This window comes from Hippoglossus hippoglossus, chromosome 19 (assembly GCF_009819705.1).
Source record: "Hippoglossus hippoglossus isolate fHipHip1 chromosome 19, fHipHip1.pri, whole genome shotgun sequence".
Classification (NCBI taxonomy): Eukaryota; Metazoa; Chordata; class Actinopteri; order Pleuronectiformes; family Pleuronectidae; genus Hippoglossus; species Hippoglossus hippoglossus.
The window spans coordinates 8,047,439-8,070,529 of record NC_047169.1 but is presented as its reverse complement, the minus strand read 5'-3'; the positions used below and the strand labels follow the sequence as shown (position 1 = coordinate 8,070,529).

The 23,091-nt window shown below is 43.6% G+C and overlaps 1 protein-coding gene across 3 annotated transcripts in view; it reads left to right on the top strand.

The window, feature by feature from the left end:
- The window catches only part of LOC117752669 (zinc finger MIZ domain-containing protein 1-like), a 112,394-nt gene that overhangs the window by 71,612 nt on the left and 17,691 nt on the right, over window positions 1-23,091 (top strand). Inside the window, exons 3-6 of one of the 3 annotated variants that reach the window (XM_034570214.1) lie at window positions 1,085-1,204; window positions 7,460-7,573; window positions 10,397-10,502; window positions 20,257-20,292. In XM_034570214.1, coding sequence (XP_034426105.1) covers window positions 1,136-1,204; window positions 7,460-7,573; window positions 10,397-10,502; window positions 20,257-20,292 — 325 coding nt within the window. In that variant the 5' untranslated portion in view covers window positions 1,085-1,135. Of the gene's footprint in view, window positions 1-1,084; window positions 1,205-7,459; window positions 7,574-10,396; window positions 10,503-16,463; window positions 16,573-20,256; window positions 20,293-23,091 lie in introns of those variants that run through there. The other 2 variants (XM_034570215.1, XM_034570217.1) reach the window with 2 other exon arrangements.

Here is a 23,091-nt window from a genome sequence, read left to right as displayed (position 1 = left end):
GAAAGATGGCGTAGGGGTTGGAGGGGTCTGAGTGATGGGAAGGGGGGGCCGGTGAGACGAGGCGCTGCAGGAGGAGATGCCTTTGCAGTGTAGCGCAAAAGGAAAGATTGAGACAGGATGAGATGAAGGGGGGGGGGGGGGGGGGGGGAGTGTGGCGGGGAGGAGACAGGTGAAGATGGAGGGGTACGTCTCAAACCACCAACCGTACATGTGCCTATTAATTCACTCACCCCCTTCACTTGGAGCTGCAGGTCACTGTGAGTTATAGCCCACTGGTATTTATTCGACGTCGAACGCAACATTAAATCAGACCCCCGCGGGCAAAATTGATAACCTTTAATGTAGCTTGTAATACTTTTTAACTTGTGATAATGTTATGTAGCGTGTCACACCGCAGCCCCATTGTTTGCCTTCCATGAAGAATTATACCTCCTGGAAAAAAAAGAAAGAGGAGAGAAAGAGGTTTTCCATAAGCTGCTGCTCCAAAATCAATAGTGCGATGTAAGGGGTTTTGTTCGAGGAACTCTGGTGTTGCTGGAGAGCAGTGGAAGGAGCAGGAAGGGGGAGGAGGAATGAAATGTGGAGCATGTCTGGGCCCAGGGTTCAGATAATTGTTAACCAAAGATTACATAATCGCCAAGCAATGTAAACAGCCAATCACATGCCAAGTGAATGTTCTCACAGGCCAGGGTGGAATTTTTCACGTGGTTTTCTGAGGTAACGCTGACGAGACTAGGAGGTGTGTCCCTCCATCGCTGGTCATTTCCCCCCCCCCCCCTGCCAGGTGCTTTAAACCTGGTCAGACATCTTCTCTAAGTTGTCCATTGTGTCCTCTGTGAAGTGTGTGTGTGGCGCCGTTCAGGGCAACCGCCAGGGCTTGTTAAGGGTGTCAGAGGTGCTGAGAGAAATGTCATCCTTCGGGCTCTCTGAGGTGCTTGTCACCTGCCAAATCAATATCTCGACTCACAGCAACACACACACACACACGTACAGACACACTAACTGCAATATCCTGGCGGTGATGGGATTGGCAGCTTCCCTGTGAAGAGTCGAGCTTTAACACGTGTCTGTGTTTCTGTTGCAGAGCGCTCCAGTTTAATGGCTGGCAGGTAGAGGCCAAAGAGGGACAATCATCATGAACTCTATACCGTCGATGGACAGACACATACAGCAGACAAATGACCGTCTGCTGTGTATCAAACAGGTGAGACTTTGTTACACCTTCTTTGTTGTTGATTTACCAGGTATTTAACATTTATATTTGCCTGTTTATAAATGGGGTTTACATATATTTTACTGAGCCTAACATATGTGATATAGTATACACAGAATGAGAAAATAGTAAAATACATTTTGTAAAGTTGAATCTCAAGGTGTAAACTTTATACTTACTCCTTCATATGTGGGATTACATTAATCTGTAGTTTATTACCCTGCACATTCTGATTATATATTCAAGGGTTTCTGTCATGAGATTTCTGGATTTCTGTTTAACTATAGCATTGTAACTTGACAATAATGTATTATATATCATATTTATTGTATTTAAAGTAAGAGAAAATGAGTAAGAAAATCCCAAAAGTGGGCATACAGTACAAATCTACAAAGGAGAGTCACAGTATGATACATGGATGTTGTCTAAACTGCCACACAGTACAATGACAAGTCAGATTCACCTGGAACAGCTGCAGTACAATGTTAAAATGGAGCTTACAGGTTTAAAAAATATAAACACTTAATTAGATAAACTGGAAAACTGGGTTAGATCCGCTAAAATACACAAGTTTGCTACTTTAACTTAAGGTCCCTTGACCATAGTATGCATTGTGACGTAAACACAGATTATTTACAGTGTTGATGTCTGGCATCAAGGCTCTGACCTCGTCACCCCCCAGCACAGCAGGATGTGATATGGTAGCTTGCCCCCAAGGAGAACACGGAGCTTACAGGTGGATGCTGGGGTGGAGATGAAATGTTACATAAACAGCCGCAGCAGCAGTAGCAGCTTTCAGGTGATGGTTGTGGAAGTAGCCAAGGTTTCACTGGAGAGAGAGAGCAGAGCAGCAGTGTGTTGTTGAGTGTGCACGTGAGGGTAGCATTACTGCTTCAATGAGGTTAGTTCAAAGATATTAGTGCTGCCTCCAACAGAGGGGTGGAGTTTACAACGGGTTTACAACCACAAGTGACTCTAAACTTTATATCTTGTATCTAGTTTGTGTATCTTCAGTAGGTTGCAAAGACAATTTTCTGGTTTGTGGTTATTGATGTAATTTGACATTTCATGCAAGCGCCGTTTGCACCAATGCAAATTTGTGTCATTAGCATTTTTTTGTTGAATGTAAAGTGTTGCAAAACAACACATGTGTTTCATTGTCCTGGTTTGTGCTTATGTACACACACACACACACACACACACACACACACACACACACACACACACACACACACACACACACACACACACACACACACACACACACACACAATCATGGCCCTGAATGTGTCTACGTCTTCCTGTTTGACTAATCTGTTCGGTCCTATTATCAGGCCTGTGGTGTGACTCAGGTTTCTGACTGGGGTCAAAGAGCAGAGGCTCCCCTCCCTCCCCATTCATCACCCTTCTTTCTCCCACCACCGCTGCTGACTCCCAGTGAGTCCTTTTGTTCCCCTCTCGCCACCATTTACTGCAAGGCCAATCTCTGGCAGAATTAAACAGACATACTTGCGTAACCCCGGGCTACAGGGCCCTGCCTTTGATCTTTCCTTTTTAACTGACGGCCCGTTTTGTTTCTGGGCTCCGCGCTGAGGTCCACCTCCTGAGAAGTACATCACTAAGGCCTTAGGGAAAGTATACAGGGCCTTGCACTAAGACGCAAGTGTGGACGTGGCAAATTGTTTTACCCTCAGTAGGGAATTCCCAGCTATTACTGAGACAGAGACACTGTGAGGCCCATAGCTGAGTGTTTAGGGAGCAAACAGAGGGAAGCCTCTGTGTGGATACTTTGATGTCCTTCAGTAATAAGATGGAGACAGGTAAACGCTCCCTGACTTGTTACCTTCTTCACAGATAATAACTCGAAGGCCACTCGGAGAGCGCATACCTCCGCCGAAGCTGATTGGCCACTTTATCACTGCATTGCATACACTTGTATTGAGATCAGATACATGTACCGTTTACACAGAAATGTACTGCAAACTGCTCACATCAAACAGTGGGAAAATATCCAATCTGATATTGTTGAAAGGAATTAGTTCCCATACAGTAACTGAATGAAGATCACCCCCCCCCTCCCACCCAAATATGTAAATTTTAAGTCATAAAATCTGTATTATTATCTGAATCCACACAACATTTTAACTGTTCATAGATATGTTTATTTTCATTAAGATCTTTGCATTATTTCTTGAGAAATCCACGAAAACGTTGAAAAAGAGATTGAAAAACATTTCCTGGATTTCTCCCCTTATCGAGGACCTCTCCTAAAGTTATTGAGTTCGTCCTTGGCTCATATCCCTCCTTTCCACCAGGTTTCAAGAAAACCGTTTTCGTAGTTATTGCGTAATCGTGCAGACAACCAACATTGAAAACATAACCTCCTTGGCGGAGGTCAATATTCAATGACATCATGTTGGTTTTATGACTGTATTGCCAGTAGCTGATTGGTTATATTAAAGGAAGTTCACAGGACAAGAAAAGAGACCCAAAAGTTTAAACCCTTCAAATGTCGCAGGGTTAAACGTATTAACCCCACAAGGCAAAAATTTAAACAAACACATTCCAGTGTTAGCGATCGAGGGAGCAGCACATGGGTAAACATGGCAATTAGAGAGATCCATGGCATACAAGGAGGCCTCCAGTCCATCTAATAAATGGTTAAGCGTCGGGTCATCTCAAACCAACCAGTAAGAGCCAGCACCCTGCTAATAGAGGCAGCTTTGTGCTGCAGACAATCAGGGTTTGGAAGACCCGCATAATAAATACCATTTATGTCCTGCCAATTAGACTAGCAGTGAGCCCATTCAGCCGGCCGTCTATTCTCCTCCCCGCACACAAAGATGATCATCAGGGGAGATCAGAACAATTAACTCACTATCTTCTCCCCCCTGCTCCCCATTGTCCAATATCCAAGCCATTAAAATAATTAAGAAAATATTGTAAACCAATCCAGCTGTTTGCTTTAATTGAAAGTGTGCGCACGCTGAAATTTGGCATCTCAAAGGCGGCGTGGACATGGAGCAGGAATATAAATGAAGGCTCCTCCATTGTGTTGTTGTTTTGTGGGAGATGTGACATGTCTGTCTGAATACTCGCAGCCAGTGCGGCGGACAGGGGAACAAATTGATTTTGTTGCTCAAATGATAAATTACTGCTTAGCGCCATGATAAAGTGGAGGGAAATTGGAATCCGTCCGGCCTGATTGAATCACGGGTTAAAAGAAAAAATCCGAAATCATTACGGTGGTGATTTTCAAATCACCGTCTTGTTTGGGGTAATGTGATTTTTAAACAATAACTTCCCAAATCTCTTCATTACCTATGAAAACAATTTTTCGCCCCAATACACTTATGTCTCTGGAATGGTTATTTTAGGGGTCGGGGGATGAAAAGTTTAGGAACCTTGAGGGTTTAGTTGATTAATCAATTATTAACTGACAATAATTAACTTCATAATTGATCGTTTTAGTCATTTATGAAGCAAAAAAGCTTCTGAAGTATGCGGCCGTGTTGTTTTGTTGCTGTTTGGTTGCTCTGGGAACTTATTACACCAATATTTGGAAAAGGTAAACAATTCCAATAGCTGTTGTTTCCTTATGCTCTGTGGAGCTGCAGCTAAATACCTCAAGGAAAGACTTAGTATCTGTAACTTAAAAAAAAAAGTGATACAGCAAAATAGATACTTGTTTCACCTCCAAACAAAGATTTTCAAAAAGTGATACATAAAAAAACAGTTATCTGATTTCACCCCCAGCACACAGCTCCTCAGTGGCAGTTTGTTTTCCGCTCGCGTCCTAGAATTGCACCGTTGTGAACACTTTGGGGAAGATGGGTTCTGTGATACTGCTGGTATCTATTTCAGAGGCAGTATTTTTCCTCCGAGTGCGGGGAAGCCAGTTCGCTGTCAGACCCTCAGCTTGCAGTGATACGTACGGGGCTTTGGCGGAAACCGCAAACTCTCCTATCGCTGCGGGAGCACTTCCTCAAACTGACAAAAGTGTCAATATTTCAAAAATAAACTGGAAGACAACTGCAATGTCTGTGCTCCCGCACTGGATATGCAGCTGTTTCTGTCTACCACTGCTTTGCTTCTGGGTTAATTGTCTCCATTAATATGTTTTCGGTGTTCTGGGGCGTCGGTGAATGTAGAACAACATCGGCAGAGAAACCAAAAAGCTGTAGGAAAGGAAGTCTCTGCCAGATCGCGTGCGCTGTCACATTCAGTTTTGCTGCAGATGTGCAGATCAAGTTGTTTCCAGACGTGACTACACTGGATGATTGTATCTGAAGAAGGCTGTATTCTCAGGACGCTGAAAGTCCCGTCCGCCTTTGTTTCCCTCAAACTGGGCCGAGCTTTAACTGGAGTGTAAATGTTGGAGGATCGCTCTCACCCGGGGATGATGACAGGGGGGGGAGTGAGGGCTCTCTTGGCCACTAGTTTAGGTTTGATTGGTGGGTTTTGGCCAGAGAAGGGTGAACATCTGTGGCATGACAGTGCCAAGCTCTCCCTGTGACAGCCACACTGGTGGGACCAATTGTTCCGAGTGCAAAGAACAGTAATCACTTCAAGCGCAAATGGTGGTGGTGTATTTTCTTTTTTATCTCCCCTCTTTATACTTTCCCTTTTCCTCCCCGCCTTCGCATCCTCGGTGCACTGATTTCGTGTGTTGTCTCGCTTCCAGACTCATCTAAATTTAGCATCTGTGGATGTCTGTGCTTCTCCAGGAGACTTTATCCACCAGTAGAATTTAAACGCTCAGCAGCGCCACCACGTCTCAACCCGAGTCTCCCCTAACAAAGACGTGTCGGGCGAGTGGGGAACCGTCTCGGACAGAGCATGAAATAAACAAGACTGGTTTCATCCGGCCCCTGTCAAACACTGGCTTTGTAAATTGATATGAAAGCTGCCTCACCAAATCCTGACCTCTGCTGCCCCCTAAAGAGCGAACAAGAATAAAGCAGTGCGAGACAGCGACTGTACAGCTGTCACTTCCTCTTCTCCTTTAATCGTTGACAGTGAAATCAAAGCACACAGATGTGTTAAGAAGGCAGCCGTTCACTTCACGCTGACGAACCTCTCTGTTTACCTTTGATGCCGTGGAGTGGGAGGCCATTTGTGCCTGGTTTACACAAGTGCACTACAAAGCCTCGTGTGCATAATCTCTCCGAAGGCAACAGATTACTGCAGAGTGGAGGTGGTGCGTCCGCTCTGCAGAAATGACTCAGGTTTGAAAGCTTTTAGAGAAGATCAGTGACCAGCAGCGAGCCCGACGTGGCGAGCTGCAGAGGTCTATTTTCTGTCTTTTCCTGTGCTGCTCGACAGCGAGGTAGACGACCGGGTTAGTGAGTGGGCTGCTGGCTCCAGTCGGGGAATGAATGCCATAAACGGGTGCCTGTAGGTCAAGGAGGCTGTTGTCAGATAAAGTCACAGCACAGCTCAGGGCCGGCTGCTGAAATAAGGGCTTCCTCTGCTATTCATGCCACCACACAAGGAGATTTATTGCACTCAGTGGCAAGGCAGTGCTACACAAACCTGGGGAGGGGGAGGCACGAGACTAATGGGGGACATAACCCCTCAGCCCAGAGCATTAATACTTTAAAACTCCAGCAAAAGAAATCCGAAGTGTGATAAGTAAAATTCTTCGAAATGTTGGTCGTAAAAATGCTGTTTTCTTTTAAGACACTCTGAGTGGTTTTAATTATTCATCATGTTGTTGCTGTGGCCCTTCTATTGGGGAAAACTAATGTTTCCTATCACTATCCATTCGTCTGTTTTATATCACTTATCCGGATTACAGCTAAACTGAGCAGGCAGTCCAACCTTATCCTCCATAAATATTGAAAGGCTCTAAAACATTTTTTGTAAGCAGGTGTAAAACTTTCAATTAAAGGAAATTATAAGTGATGAGCAAATATATATTAATATTACTATTAAGTTTATAATCGCTGTAGTGAGGAAATTATTATCTCTGAACTATCATTCAACCAGTGAAGCCTCAATTTTATACATAGAATTGTTTCAACAGTGCTTATTACTTTATTTATTCATAGATATGTTTATTAATTATCGTGCATTTAGGCTTACATATTACAAAAATGTGTTTTGTTGTTATAATCCATTATCCACAAATATATAAGTGAATAAATAGTTTATAAATATACATCTCAGAATATCTCTGTTCTGTTTCTTTGTGACCTTTGAAAGTTTCTTGACTCCCGATCTTTTCCCTTTTCTTCCCTCCAGCACTTACAAAATCCAGCAAATTTCCAAACAGCAGCTACCGAGCTGCTGGACTGGTGCGGCGACCCCCGAGCCTTCCAGCGACCCTTTGAGCAAAGCCTGATGGGATGCCTAACGGTAAGTTGCCATTCACGACCCCCCCTCCGCTCCTTCTCTGCAGCGTCATACTCACAGGTTCAAGGACAAGGAGACGGCCGCTAAAACAACTGCTGCAGTGGCTCTTTCCACAACTCCCTCAGGGATATAAGAGAAGTGAAGTTTAGCAGCCTGATCTTCACTGAGGTCACTGGAAAACAAAAAGTATTCCGGTCGGCAGAAACCGCTGCGGTTTAGTCACCTTTTAGAGACTTCGGTTACAGTTTGTGTTGCGGCTCATGAAACAGGCTGGAACTCGAAAAAAGGACAAGTGCAATAACGTCCTCAAACCACAAAGCAATCAGTGCTCATGACTTTCAAAGCCTTTAATTCCCCAACTAAAATGTCTGGGGGCCTTTGATTAATTGAATAAGCAGTATCCCATGACATTCAAAAAGAAAGTGACTGTTTTCAGATGTATACTGTAAACAAAGCAAAGATTTTCTTGGGGGAGGGGGGCGGGGGTACTAACTGGAGGAATTTCTCTCCATTCTGATTTTGGGCCAAAAGACCGAGCAGTCCGTCAGCAGCACAGTGAATGGATGTGTCACTCACCTGTCAACCCTGCACGGGCCAAACTTAACATGTCCATTGTCATATTGCCTCCAGCAGTAGATAAGAGACACATATAGCTGCTGCTGGGGCTGATTTGTTGCTCCCGCGGAGCAAGCGTGGCTACACCAGGCGACGGGACCCGAGAGATTTGTGCTCGGGCACCTCAGTGAAGCCACAGCGACACGTCCCTCCAGTGATTGTTTGTGTTACTTCTTTAATGTGCAGCAGCAGGTGACTTCTCCTCCATTCTGCCAATTCAATTTGTTTCCTGCTGTGAAAATCTCAAGGCTTTTCCCTTTTCGTATAGACATGAGCCTGCACTGCACCAACAGGGAGGTCAGAGAAGCTGCGTGTGTTTGTGAAATGATCTGGTCCCAGACTTTAACACTTCAACCTGTTGCCTGCATGTTTCTGTCTCAGTGCTGCAGCATTAATGATATCAGACGGGTTCCACTGCAGAAAAATAGTCTTCTACAAACAACTAGGTGTTTTTCCATCGAGAGAAATTTCCTGTGATACCAAATAGAACTGCAGAAATGGCAAATCAGCACATTATAATTTTATTGCTTGTTGATTAGGTGTTCAATCTATTTTTAAGCTAAGCTATAGCTAATAACTGATTTAAATATGGATTTACATGAAGTCACATGAAGATGCCTCTATGTCTGTGAAGAGAAAACAAGGCAACTTTGGGTATCAGCACATTACCTCCTAAATTAAGCTAAATAAAGCTTAATATGTAGTTGAATAACATTTCTAACATGCTAACTGCATGGGTAACAATATCAGCTTTGGCGATGTATCTGAGTATGGTAGTGTGCTAATAATAGGCCCAGGTTCAGCCTCCGATAGAGTCGTTATAGACTTGTTTTAACTGCCATGTTTTAAGGTCAGACAAGGTTTCATAGTGACCACATTTTTATGCTAGTTTCATGAAATAAATATCAATTTATTCATTATTTTTTAGAATTGGCAAAGTAGAATTTTATTTTTTTTTTTTTGCTGAAAACGTTGCAGTGCACTTTCAGATGATCGGATTTGTCAAACAAATGAGACATTGAATGTAAAGGCACATGTTTGCCTCCGCTGGCTGTGTACAATTTAAGTCCTGAAATTAGAACTTTGTGTTGTTCTTAGACTTTGAATTACCATTTAGCAAAATGTGCCTCACAAGTTTAGATTCTAATTAGGCAGCCTGTACTCGTATATCTTCCTCTTAATGGGGAATTCCTATAAATAAAGGCCAGCTATATACACACTCTGTTTTGGTGTCACGTCAAGACTATACTTACAGAAGATAATGATATGGTGCAGGCAGCCGTGTTCAGCCGTACCACCTCAGGGCTTGTCTCGAACCTCGGAGTATGACAGCAGGATCACGGCTATGAAAAGCCAGGCAGGCAGAAGAGTCTGTGTGTAGTGAGGCCCGTTAGTCCACGCAGACCTCAGCATGTCCTGAAGGTCGAAACGATTTGAGGGGGTCTCTTTGAGCAGATAATGGCGATGGTAAATCAAAGCAACGTGCGCCACATAAGGGTGATTTACATCGCCTCGTATGGCATGTGGATGTTTCTCTTAATGTTTCCTCTCAGTGGGCATCAATGCACTGGAGGCCACGTTTTTCTTCTCATCTTTCTGTCCACGGACTCATATGGAAGTGATCAACTTGTAGCGACTTTGTCCTTTAAGTTGAAATGGATGTTGGGGCGCTGCCAAACTTTACTTTCATGTAACAGTCAGAAATTGGAAAACAAAAGTGATGAGTTCACCGTCCAAATTGTCTTCACCCAACTGGCCGAGTCCTAAAGATCTAAAGGGGTTTTATGTTCTTCAAGGAGGTCTGAAATATATTTTAGCCCCAGATTACAGAGTGATTTATGAACTAGCAGCAGGTAGCTGGTAACCACTGTAAAGAGGTTTACTTGCTCTAATGTTCAGAAAACACATCACTACCCTCATGCTGTCTGTTGCTGGAGCTCCTCTTTTCAGCCTCTGTCTGAAACACTTGGTTTTAGCTATATTCTATTGTAGTTTACAATAAAATTCAGCCACAAATCCTTAAAGCATCATTTCCTATAACAATATCCTCATTCAACACTACATTTAATTGAACTCTTGTCCTTATTATTGGCCTTTAGTCTATGATGTCTTGCATAGTCTTCATAAAATATATGTGATGTCAGGTACAAAGATTTTGTGTATTATGATTTCAGTAGAATCTGACGCTGTCCTCGTTGTCATTGTGTTCAGGTGGTCAGCCGCGTAGCAGCACAGCAGGGCTACGACTTGGACCTGGGCTACCGGCTCCTGGCTGTGTGCGCTGCCAACAGGGACAAGTTCACTCCAAAATCAGCAGGTAAGACCCTGAGTTTTCTCCACCGCCATCTCAGGCCATCTGGCCATGCTGGCCCGTCCAGGCTCAAAGTTCCTGTCTTCATTCAATTGGCAGCTTTTCATGATACCTACCTATCGCCACTAGACTGTAGAAGATCCTGTTGCTCCAGAGAAGCAGACTCAACTGTTTTGGACAGCATTTCAAATGGTCACTGGCATGTTTGAATTCATGTCTTATATATTTTAACTTGATCATTTATTAGTTTCTTTGATTGCTCTCTCTAAATGATAAGCAGTCCAACTCTATTCTATCTCTATTCTTTCTTGGTTTTCAGCAAAAAATAACAATGCAAAAATACCTTCTCCTTTCTCAACATCACCGGACATTAAGCATCACCCTCTGAAATCTGCATAAACTTTCACTTCTTCATGTCACATCTCACGTCCAAACTTGTTCAATGTGAGAATTACATCTATAATTTCTTTCTCCAGAGATTTAGACAAAGGGAAAGTCTATACAGCAGAATATTCCATTTGTCACACCCAACCAAATCTACTGCATCAGGGATGACGAGTTCCTGTTTTCATACGTCTCCGTCATCTCTGTGCACTGCTAGATTATTGGGACAGATGTGGACGAGTAATGTTGTTATCGAGCTAGCGAAAAAAAGCCTGCTGAGGCGCGGTGAGAATGAAGACGTATAGCCTGTCAGCAGCTCGGAAGATAAGAGGAATATTTTGTGCTCTTTTCCAGTTTTTGATCGGTCGGTCTCCACCTGCCTTGGTTACGACCAAAACGGGGGTTTGCGCAATTGCTTCTGTGCGCTCGGCCCCTCTCCGCTGAGCAGTCTTTAGTGGACGAGGACACATATTGTTTGAATTTGCACTTGTGTGTGCTTTTTCTGATTTATGGAGTTCATGGGTTTCTATGTGGTTATATTAGCCTTCAAATCATGCCATGTCAGTCTTGTGTCAGCCATGGGAGGGAAATCGTTCTCTTGCCTGCAATTAATTTACACCGCCAAATGTTCTAATTCTACTTAATCCTAAATCAAATCTCAGGCCCTACTTTATGGGCTTAGATAAGATTGCCAATTGATTCTCTGTCTGAATAATTTCTTGTAACAGTAGTCATTTGGAAAGCGGCAAGTACTCGAGTCTAGGCAGCATCCCAAAGTGCATTTCATGGACAATTATGTACCTGCATATGCATAAATGTTATGAGAGGAGAGGCCTTTAAAGAGAGAGAGAGAGGCTCAGTGGAAGCCACTGCAGGGGCATGCTCCTGTGAAACTCCCAGAAGCTCTCTAGAGTTGAGGAGGTTGTTAAGACGGGGAGAAAGCCCTTCTCTGGAGGCCAAGGGAGATGGCTCTTAAACGACACTCCCACCGGGCCCCAGGGGCACGACCTGCTCCCCGGCATCCAGCGGGGCTGTTGCCGAGCGACGGGGGAAGGGAGCAGGTCACATGATGGGGGCCAGAATGGCGGCAGCAAGTCAGCCATCTACCACCAGAGACAGACAGTTCAGTGTCTGCCGTTCACTGAGGAAAGATCCCAAAACAAATCTGAGATGCTAGATTTGGTTCAATGAATAAAGTGAATTTCATGTTAAAATAAAATATGGTGTCATCTGCATAATGAAAATTAAATTGGTTAATATCACAGTTTTCCTGAACATGATTCAAGTGGATTTTTGTACTCGGAGAAGAAAGTATTCAATCAAATTCGCTTTTCTTTTTTTTTATCAGTAGAGTATGATAGGCTTTTTTATTGTTGTGGATAAAGACAGAAAGAAAAAGTTGAACCTTATATTTGCTCCTTATCCTTGCTCACAAAGGGGCAGAGGGAGAGCTCTGGTGGTTTGTGAGCGGCGCCGCCGGCCACACAGAGGACATCAGGTCAATGGATGAGCGCTAATAAGTAAATCAGATTTGGTGTCCCATTTTAACCAGGCCTTAACTTGTCTTGGCACTGACGCACGGCATGGTGGAACTACTACATTTCTGTTATGTCATCTGACTTCCTCAGTGGAACACGGGAAGAAAATTGCAGGGGGGGAGGGGGTCGCTGATTTGAGCAGGAGGAAATCAATGTACACAGTCAACTTACGGCGGAAACAGGTTGTAGCTTTGGACAAATTGATTCATCGTGACATGCCTCCAACAGTTTAAGGTATTAGTTTGTACATAGAAAAAAGGCTTAGAACGGCAAAAGAAATAGACCCTGATCCTAATGAAACCACTAATGTGTATTTTTTATCATTATTACCACCTATTGACTTTATCAGTCAGCAAACTGTATGTATCTGTGTTTCAGCAAAGTGAGCAGTTTAGCAGTTTAGAGGTTTGTTGTGCGTTAATGGTGTTGCATTAAATGCTGAAACAGAAAACTCTACACACACATTGTGATTCAGTGAGTTGTACTACTGATCTCTCTTTAATTGATTTACTCAGGGGCTTGGCCAGTTGTAGTCCTCTTGGCTTCTTTTTCTAAGCGGCCCTCGCTGCTCAGGCAGACCTGAGGGGGGGTGGGGCATCTGTCTGCCAGTAGTGACCTCTTTGTGAATGAGATTAGCCTGCTCTATTAATCTGAGATTACTTGGGACTGTCTTACCGCAGGGCAGAGCCACGCACGTACAGAGCATCAAAGCACGGGGATCACACGCCCGGTGTGGATAAACTCAGCCCGGCGCTCTTCCACCGACACCTCTCCATGTCCATCACAGGGTAAATCACAAGCCCTGTAAGGCCTGTTTCCATCAGGGTTGCACCCCCTCCTGCTCCAGCAGTGGTTCAGTCTGGTTCTAGAGCATCGACAAAATGCTTGATCATGATTTTTTTTTACTCCAAGAGGGTCAGAGGAGCACATTCCTAATTGTTTGCGCTTCAGCAAGCTCTTGGAATTCCTCAGCTCCAAAGAGTGAAAGGAAGCACTGACTAATAAAGAGAAGGGGTGGGGTGGGTGGGGTGGGGGGGTTACCAGTCACAGTTTCTCAACTCCTCCAGTCGTTCACTCTCTCGTGTAACAAACGACTGGTAACCTAACTATTCAACAGATAATGAGTGGGGCTTGGGCTTCCGCTCTGTCAGCCCGGAGTTGTCTACACTTGTTTTACACGTGTGAAACTATTGTCAGATTTAATCAGTAGATGTTGTGGGTTGTGATGAAGTGTCAACATGCTAAAAAACACTTAGGCAACAGTTTGTTGTACTACGTTTCATTGTGTTTAGTTGTTTTGACAACGGGAGTTTTACTTTTTTTTGTCGGTTTCTCAATTTTCTGATTAGTTCACGTATGAGGATGTATTTAGATATTCGATACCATTTTTCCCTTTCTGATACCGATTCGGATACCTGGACTTTCTGAATCTTTCACAGTTGTTTGCTACTTACCCCTCTAAACTGAAGTCTTACATACTGTACATGTCGCTGTTTTACTTGTGGGACTTTCCAGCGTGAATGTTACCAAACTGCGCACATTTTAATAAACTCTGGCTCAAACTACTCCACCAGAAATCCCTTCTTCTTCTTCTTCTTCGCTCTAAAACCAGTACTTGCCAGAGGCAGTAAGGTGCAACTGCTGTTTTTTAAGCGGCAAAGAGGAAGAAGCAATTTCTTTCGTTAAATAACCCTCCTCGTGATCTCAAAGATGGTGATTGTGTTTTATAAATTATATTTTCTAGTTTGCTGTAACTTTAAATACTTTTGTAGTGAAGTAGTTGAATTCTTTACGACGCCAAAGTGCAGATAAAATACACATTTCCTCTATAAACTGTCCTGAAGTGCTGGTCATACACAGCAGCTTTTACTGAGTCCTTCCACTGAAGTGGTGCCGATGACGCAGAGGTCAGATATGTTGCCACTGAGCTGTGGAGAGGTCTCAGATTCTGTTACACAATACATGCACACACACACACATGCACACACACACACACACAGACCTGCAGGGCTGTAATTTCTCTTCCCACAGCTTTCCACACCAAAATGTTTTGTCTCCTCTCTTGAACATATAGTTTAGCTGTGGCTTTTCCTAAATAGAGAATAACACAGACTCGAAAAACATTGTTGGTGGTCTGGACCTTGTGTGTGTGTGTGTGTGTGTGTGCGTGTGTCAGTGTGTATGTGTGTGTGTGTGTGTCAGCAGTAGTTGGATTAAATTTAAAGACTGTATTTAAGAAATAAAAAAGAATTAGATTCAATCAGATTTCAATTGAGATTTAGAACAGAAGTGGTTTTGGTTATTATTTCAGTCCAACCATAGAAAGTAGATCCATCTCCTGCATGAACATATAGTCTGTATTGAGTCTTGAGTCTAAACCTTTAGTGTTGGATACACAAGAGTCATAGTCAACCTCAAAAATAGATTTTAAGAATCAAATGAGTTGATATTTGTGATATATTCCTGCTTGATGTTATAAATCAAAACATTTTCTGGATATGTTTTTTATTCAAAAGCATTTAAAACCTCTTAAATCTCTATAAACACAATCTGCATGTGAATGTGCAGAATCTGAACCCGTCGGCTCTCTGCTTTTGTATTTATCTGCATTCATACGTGGATATCTGTTAATAGAGATCAGGCAAAATGTTGCTTGGACCTAAAACACCCACAAAAGGTATCACTGTTGATTCCTTTCTTTTAAATTAGAAAAAGAAGGTTTTCCTCACGGTATGGCAACGTAAACTCAAACGTCACATATTCAAACTCAGGCTGCTATGTTTTTATATGCAGTTATATTTATAGTTCCATGGATTTGAATGAATCTTGGCTGAGTTTCTGAACACTCCGCAGTTTAGGAGTTTAAAGCCTCACTAGGTCTGTGCTCCTGATTCCTAGAAAGACAGAAGCTGCACCGTTTCCACTTTGGACAATTTCTCTGCGCTACACCATGTAATCACTGCATGTGAAGTCTTAAAGCCCGCCATGATGGATGTGTTAACTTGCAGTCTGGTTGCAGAGCTGTAAGAACCCCCCCTCCCCCCTCCCCGTGCACTCAGCTGATAGTAAATACCAGGAAAAGCAAATACAGACAGGAAAGACCAGAGATAAGAGCTCATCTGTCCTTCCTCCTCTGGTTATTACGTATGTGGCAGCGGGAGGTGATTGGTGGCATCTTCACTCGCCACATGTGGCTCTGTGATTTACTGCACAACACAATCTGATGTTTGCATATTAAAAATCAATTCACATTCCACCTTATGCCTCTAATTAAATGCCTATTGTTGTATTTTAGCCACAGATGAGTTGCACTAATTTAACACCTGAATTGACTCGCTGCTGCTGCTGCTGCTGCGGCGGCTGGTGAGTGTGTTTATTTGCAGATGACAATAGATGCTCCAGACTGCCTCAGGTGGTGTGTGTATACCCACAGTTTACATGTTTTATAGGTGTGTAATTATTTATCCAAAAGCTTTGCTCGGCCTCCTGTGTGCCGATAGACAAACGTGGTCTAATTGGCCCCTCCCTCTCTCCATCCCAACCCTCCGCCGCGCATCGAGGAGCCACAATACCCTCCCTCCCTCCCTCCCTCCCTCCCTCCCCTCGTCCTCCATGCCCCTTAATTACAATGAGTAGTTTGATGGATTAAGTCGACTGTATGCAAAGACAAGGTTCGAGGGCTGAAATCGCCATTTGATGCACCCACCTGAACGGCGTCTGTCGTCACACTCCTGCAGGACTCGCTCACGGTACATGTCACAGAACAAATGTAGCTTCTTCTTTTTTTTTTTGAATGAATGAATGAATTGATTTGAAGGCTTCCTTTTTTACTCGCCGCTCTGGACACAGGCCAAGATACAGGCTGTCTAGCACATTAGGCACCACCCCCCACCCCCCCACCCTCTCTGCAAGTTTGAAATGTGAGCTGCCTGCGTTTTCTCCCCTCCTCTCCTCCTCCTCTCCTCCCTTCTCCTCCACACCCGTCCCTCCTCTCCCCTCCCCTCCCCTCCTCTCCCCTCCCCTCTCTCTCTCTCTCTCTCCCTTCTGGCGAAGTGGCTGTGGCTGCTTCTGTGTGATGTGTGTATTGGGAGAGCAAGCAATGGATCACTAGACAGAAAAAGAAGATACATCAATAACAGCTGCATACATCCGAGGTGAGGAGATAAGCATTTGGTTCTCTCTCTCTCTCCCTCTCTCTCCCTCTCCCTGCTCTCTCTCTCTATGCCTGTCCTCTCACCCACTCTCTCCCTCTCTCCCCCTCTGCTCCCCCCCTACCCCTCACCCCCCAACCCACCCCTCTCTCCGTCTTTTAACCCTTTGCTGCTGCAGAAGCCGGCTCCCCAACATTGCTGAATTATTTGTGACTTAGAAACGTACCTTCCTTCCTCTCCCTCTTTGACCACAACCGTGTGTCCTTCTCCTCTTTTTTTCCCCTCCTCATAGCTCTTGGTGCTGTATGAAGTTTCTCTCTCTTTTTTTTTAACAGCTTATCCCTGTTTTCCCTCTCATTGTCTCTGGGGTATTTGTTGCTTGAGTGCAAAGAAGCCGGTGGCAAGTACAGCAGGAGCCCATTAGCAATGACTCCATCTGTGATTGGTTTTTGCCTGCAAAACAGAGAGAGCAGTCATGAATAATTGATGCGTATTGTGCAGTCAGTCACTGGACACGCAGGGAGAGAGAGAGCAGAGGAAAACGGAGAGAAGAGCTGCTGCCCTGAGACACCGAGGGGATACGAGGGAGGTGGGGGGAGAGAGGAAGAATGTTAGAGAGAGGAGAGGAAGGTGGGAGGGAGAGAGAGAGAGAGAGACACAGAGAAAGAGCTTTAAAATAGCTGCTGGCTCCGGTCGTGCAGAGATTAAGGCTGCCCTGTATCGCCTTTGTTCTGCTGTTGCAGATTCATGCACAAAAGTGTTTCTCGACACAAGTCCCCCCCTTTTTTCCTTTTTTCCTCTGTGAAGTGAAGAGTGAGCAATGAGCAAGAACAGTGGCGGAGTTAGTCTGGTTGAAACGCGGGTGGCATTTCAGACACGGAGGGGGGAGTGTGTGCCACAGCGAATAGGATGGAGCTGCTGTTGGCTGTCAGAAGGAAGAGACAAGAGTTAAAGTGGATTGTGTTTGCAGGGGGTGGATTCAGTGACAAGAGGGAAGGTGGCTCTGCTGCTGCTGCTGCTGAGAGGAACTTCATATTATATCCTCCCGGGGGGGGGGGGGGGGCAGGGCAGACAGGGGGCTGACTCCTGCAGTGGTAGGTGCAGGCGGGCACCCTGCCACGTCTTAAACTAACGGAATGGGGTCTGACAGTATGACGAGTGCCTCGCAGTACCCCGGCGTGATAGAGCTGCAACAGCTGACTGCTGCATTTGACCCACTTACAGCTCACACAGAAGGGGTCAAAATGGCCTTGATTATCTCTCCGAGTCGTGCTGACCTACTTGAGGCGGCGTTTTCCGTGAGACTCTTGGCAGTTTATCGCACCCACTCCCCCTTTAGTGCCACACAGTGCATGCAACCAGCCAGGCTCACTGCAGAGACACGCACAGACTTCCCCCATGTACAAGAACTCACCACTTTCAGTTCCGTGATTCTGTGTTTCTCATGGTCATCATGTCTTCTGCTGAGTCTATTTTAGATCTGAGCTACAGATTTAACTGTGGCTGCTCACAAGCACCTGTTCAGTCGATGCTGAGAGTCTATCTGTCTGTACGCTTGCTCTCTCATTCACAGCAGTTACATTAGATTTAACAATAATCAGATCATACAGAGTTGGATACATCCATAAAACAAACTGCAGCTCAACCCAGTTCTCAATCCTTCTGCACCTCATAGCTTAGTAAATGAACTCTCCAGCACTCCCCCTATTCAAGCACCCATTGTCAGACCATTGTAACGATACAGGCCAACAATGGAGAAGTGCATTATGCTTTTTCTGTGGCTGGGATCCACCATTGATCCCAAGCTTCCTACAGCAAAAGGAGCAAAAGCTACAACCTTTTCAGACCCAGCTTCCAGCAGAAGACTCCTGCTGACCTCATAGAGAATCATATTCTGGCATGTTTGCTTCCTTATTATTCACTTTTCCTTCTCTTGTTATTGGGAATTGCTCTTTTGCCTGCCACAGTCAGTGTGTCCACAGATACAACAATTCCTTCCTGCCAGTTTGTCGTGTTCAATTAATTGCTTGACATCTTTAATGGAGTTTTTTTTTTTTTCACTTGTGAAGTTGTGAAAATGCTTTGACCTTTTTTCTTAATTTATTTTTTTGAATAAGTCCCAAATCAGAATAATGGAGCAGTTGATGCCATCTGTGTACTTGCAGAACATGCAGCCTCTATCCACTCATCTATTAATCACAACATACTCCTCTTTTATGCACCTCTTGTGATATGGCCATTATCATCCAATTAAATCCAAAAGATGATATATGAAAACATCATATTTTAAATTGTGATTGTAGTTTTGCGAAGTCTCTGTTCACATAGTATAAAAGCTGAAAGAGTAATAAAGCCACTGGATGGATATTCAGAAACTGAATGAGTTGCTTCAGTGGAAGTTGGTATGAAAATCTAGTGTAGACATTTTAGTAAAAGGAAAAATAAAAAACTTGCTTCACATGCATGTAGTAGTTGAACCAGTTTGTATCAAGTAATGCGATATGATCTCTGAGCATTTCAATAATCTGAGTTTTAAAACGGCACTGAAATGCCACATGTAACCGTTGATGGATATTTCTCCTCACATCAAGGGACACACACGTCTCCACCTACGTGCTTTTCTGAATGAACAACAAGAACAAACAACAGGAATCAAAAGGAGACGTCAGCTCTGTTGTTTGATCTTCATTTAAGATCAATACCGTCGGTGTAAAGTTGAGTTTTCTCCTCAGCTGTAGTGTAGAGCGATGGAAAACGCCTCATTTGATCTGAGAGCGAGTTACCTTCTGCAGAAAGGGAGTAAAGGTCTTTACAGGATCTTTGTACGTGTGTTGTTCAGTCTGAAAACAGTGAAAAGATGATTGTAGACATCCGTATATAAAGATGACGACAACATGGCTCCCCAAAAGTGAAGCCAAAGTGCTTTGTTTACCCCCTGGTGGCTGGCTGCAGTATAGGTTTATAAACTCCGCCTCATTCATGGTAGAGGGTGGGACATGCACCAAACTAAAAAGACAAAATACACATCGACTAAACTTTTCTCGAAGATGATTTCTGTATGTGTTGATTTTTCCAGTAAGTCAATCATGACAGGGTGAAACGTCATGGTGATGACTCGTGATTGGTCGAGTGAGTGTATCGGGGGGGGGACCTTGATACCTCAGCGCAAGATGGCAGAGTTCGTATCCATTATATTTTGGTTTCTATTCTGGATAGTTGGAGGAAGTGGAGATGTGGCGTCTAGTCTATGGCTGAAACCTACTTACACAACATTTTATTTATATTTAATAATCAGCAGGCACCACACAAATCAATAACTGATAATAATACTGTCGTTTTTTTTTACATTCTTCATAGAAATGCCACCTTGTGCCAGAAAAGACTGCATGTCATTAGCAGTGATCAACAATCCTTAAATTGTCGTCATTTTGCACCCAAACTATAAAAAGTTTTTTGTTTCAATTCCATTATATCCATAATTTTTGTGAATTTGAGTGTAGTATAGTTCATTCTCACCTTTTCTTGGTAGTTTTTTATTTTGGAGTGTGTGAATTGATTTGTAGTTCTCACCCATCCAGTCGCCTCATAAACACGGGAGCAACTCCTCATCAATTGTCTGTTGTCACTCACTCAGTGTCTTAGAAATGTCTGTAAAGTGCAGTAAAATGTAAAATTTGAACCCTACAGAAACCAGCTGCTGCAGGAGGTGTCAGTCTGACTCAGGTACTCGCTGTGTGTCCAAGTGCTGCACAGGAAACTCATGAACACTGGCTGAATCCAACCCAACCATCCTCCATCACGTTCTGTCCTCACACCGAACCCGTGTCGACATGTACTGTGCGTGGAATGACATCAGATGTGCTTCGGTTGGTCATTTAGAAAAAAAAAAAAACAACCAAAAGAACCAAGCTTACATGGCTGCTGCTGTTGTGTCGTCTGTTTGCGTTTTCCCGTGTGAAGCATGTCACACGTGTCGTCTCATTGTCTTGCCTGCGGTCATAATTCACACCGATGTTCTCAGCTGTTCATCGGAGGCATTTTAAGTCGCAAGTTTATACCTCGCTCCCCCTGTTGATTTGCATGGTAACTACTCCCCACCACCACCACCACCACCACCTCCACCACCACCTTTTCTTTTCTGTGAACCAGCAGTTAATAGTAAGAGATGTGAACGTAGCTTACATCGTCGTCAGGTTAAGTTTATGAAACTTCAGATGATCGCTGGAAGGAAAGTGGGACAACAAGCTTAACTGAGATTGTTGCAAATTGGTTGTTATTTACAGTAACTATGTGCAAGTATCGGTTTAAGTTTTAGTACTTGGAAGTATGGAATGTAAGATATGTGTTGAGGGATGTTTCAAACATTGATTTTAGAGACAAAACACCAGCAAATTAGTTGAGAGGATAAGAATATATAAAATAAAAACAAAAAAACACTTCAAAAGACTTTTTCCAGTGATGCAGGATAAAAGAGACTTTAAAAATATGAAAACATTAGCAGAAATCCTATTGAAGGCAACAAGCTGATAACATGAACATTTGCAAACCTATAGGGTGTTTTATGAAGTATGCACAGAAATACTCAGTATAAGGATGATCTCTGCTTTAAGAAGTCAATAAAGTGTCATTGTCTCGATTTCGAGTGTCTATCATGTGGAGTCTTTTTATTCAAATCCTGATCTGTTGCACATATGGATGAGTCTAATGAGGCTGGAGGGCTGCTGGGACCCGACCCGGGCTCCTCCAGTGTCTCTTTCTACTGTACTTCTAAAGGGAGGCTTTGACGCCAGGCCCACTGTGAAAAGGTCACAGGTGAATCAGCCGCCAGCGTCTGCCGTCGTGACACTTCCCCGGCCCTGCCCAGCACCCTGAGGTGGGCACTGGCGTGGGCACATCTGCTCTGTGGCTAATTAGTATCATTGTAGGCAAGGGCTTAAGGCCGGGCCTTCTTTAATAGCAGCCTGTTGCTCGAGGAAACAGTCTGGCTCCCATAAGCCGCTTCTTCTTCTGCTCATCTGATAATCTGGTTGCAGGAGTGGAGCCGGTGTGGCCGGCTTCACGGAGCGGTTGGCAGAGTGTCAGGAAGCTCAGTGTGGTCAGGTGATGGGGTCATGAGTCAGACAATCTGAAGTCACAGTTTACACACCGATTTATCTTGTCAGAGGTAAAAGACTTTACTTCGTAGCGAGCAATTAAAACGATTCCCCTGCCTGTAAGGACCATCCCCGTGTATAGTCTCTCTCTTCTCCTTACAAATCACGTATACTTCACATTTTAGCCGACCGGTTTCAAATGCACATCGTACAGTTTGAGATCTCTCTCTTGTGTCATTACATGGGTTTACACTTGTGTCCATACGGTATGAAAATAAGAGATGATGTTGAGAAATCCATAACATATCCCTAATATATAATGGCTCATATAATGATAACTATATGAAATATATGTAGTTTTTATGGTACTTGTTATTATTTACATTTAAACATACAATATGTAACTTTGGCCAGTAGGGGACACTCAATAATAATGGCGATCCATTACGAGTGACCAACACAAACAGTGGAAGGAAACACCAGCCAACAAGCTAGCAGTGAGTTTTTCCTTCATCATGCGTCGTTTTCCCCCGAAATTATTTTTATATGACTTGATAAAAGGCGATCAAAATGAAAACGTGCCGATACCTTGAATAAAATTGGGAATTTCTCTGGGCTTTTAACATTGTTGGAAACAGTTTGGATAACGTGAGCAACAACATATAGGCGTTGTAGTTTTGAGACTGTTTAATGAAGAATTGTTACATAAAGAATCAAATTATTTTTATATTCTTTTTTTCCTGTTAAGACCTTTACTTCCTTTCTGCAGAAGGTAACTTGCTCTCAGATCCAAATTTTTATCAAGCACAACAATTATTTGAAATGAACTGTTGACGTTGAAGGAAAAATGTATCAAAAATCTAAAACACGGTGGCATGGTTTACCAAACGGTTAGCTGTGACGTTAAACAAGCTGAAACTATGACTGTATGTGTTCTTAAACTTGACCTCAGACACTCTGACAAAATGGTGCCAGATTTCAGCTCCCGCATTCAGACATAAAGATGTAGGTTTGGAATGAGTGGAGCTCCCAATCCGCTTACTGTAGCAGGGGGAGCAACGTGCAGTAACAGATTGAAGACTAAATGTTGGTTGGGGGAGATGTTTGGCTTTAATACACAAGGAATTAATTCTCAGCAGGGGGTGAGATGCTATAGATTTCCACCTTTGTGCTTCACACCGTCGCTGAACGACATGCTCTGTTTTTAATGAAGAGATTTGTTGCACGTGCCAGGAGAGATTATCTTTAAAAACACTGGCCTGCTTATAGGCGAAGGCTGGTTCCTGTGTAACCGTGACCAAGAAATGACAGCTTGAGTGATGCGATCTGACAAAATCGTCTTGAGACTGTGGCATATATAAAGTGTATCATGTTCCAGTTGGTATTCAGTTAGTGCCAAGAAAATTTCCTCAAAGATACACGAGATTAT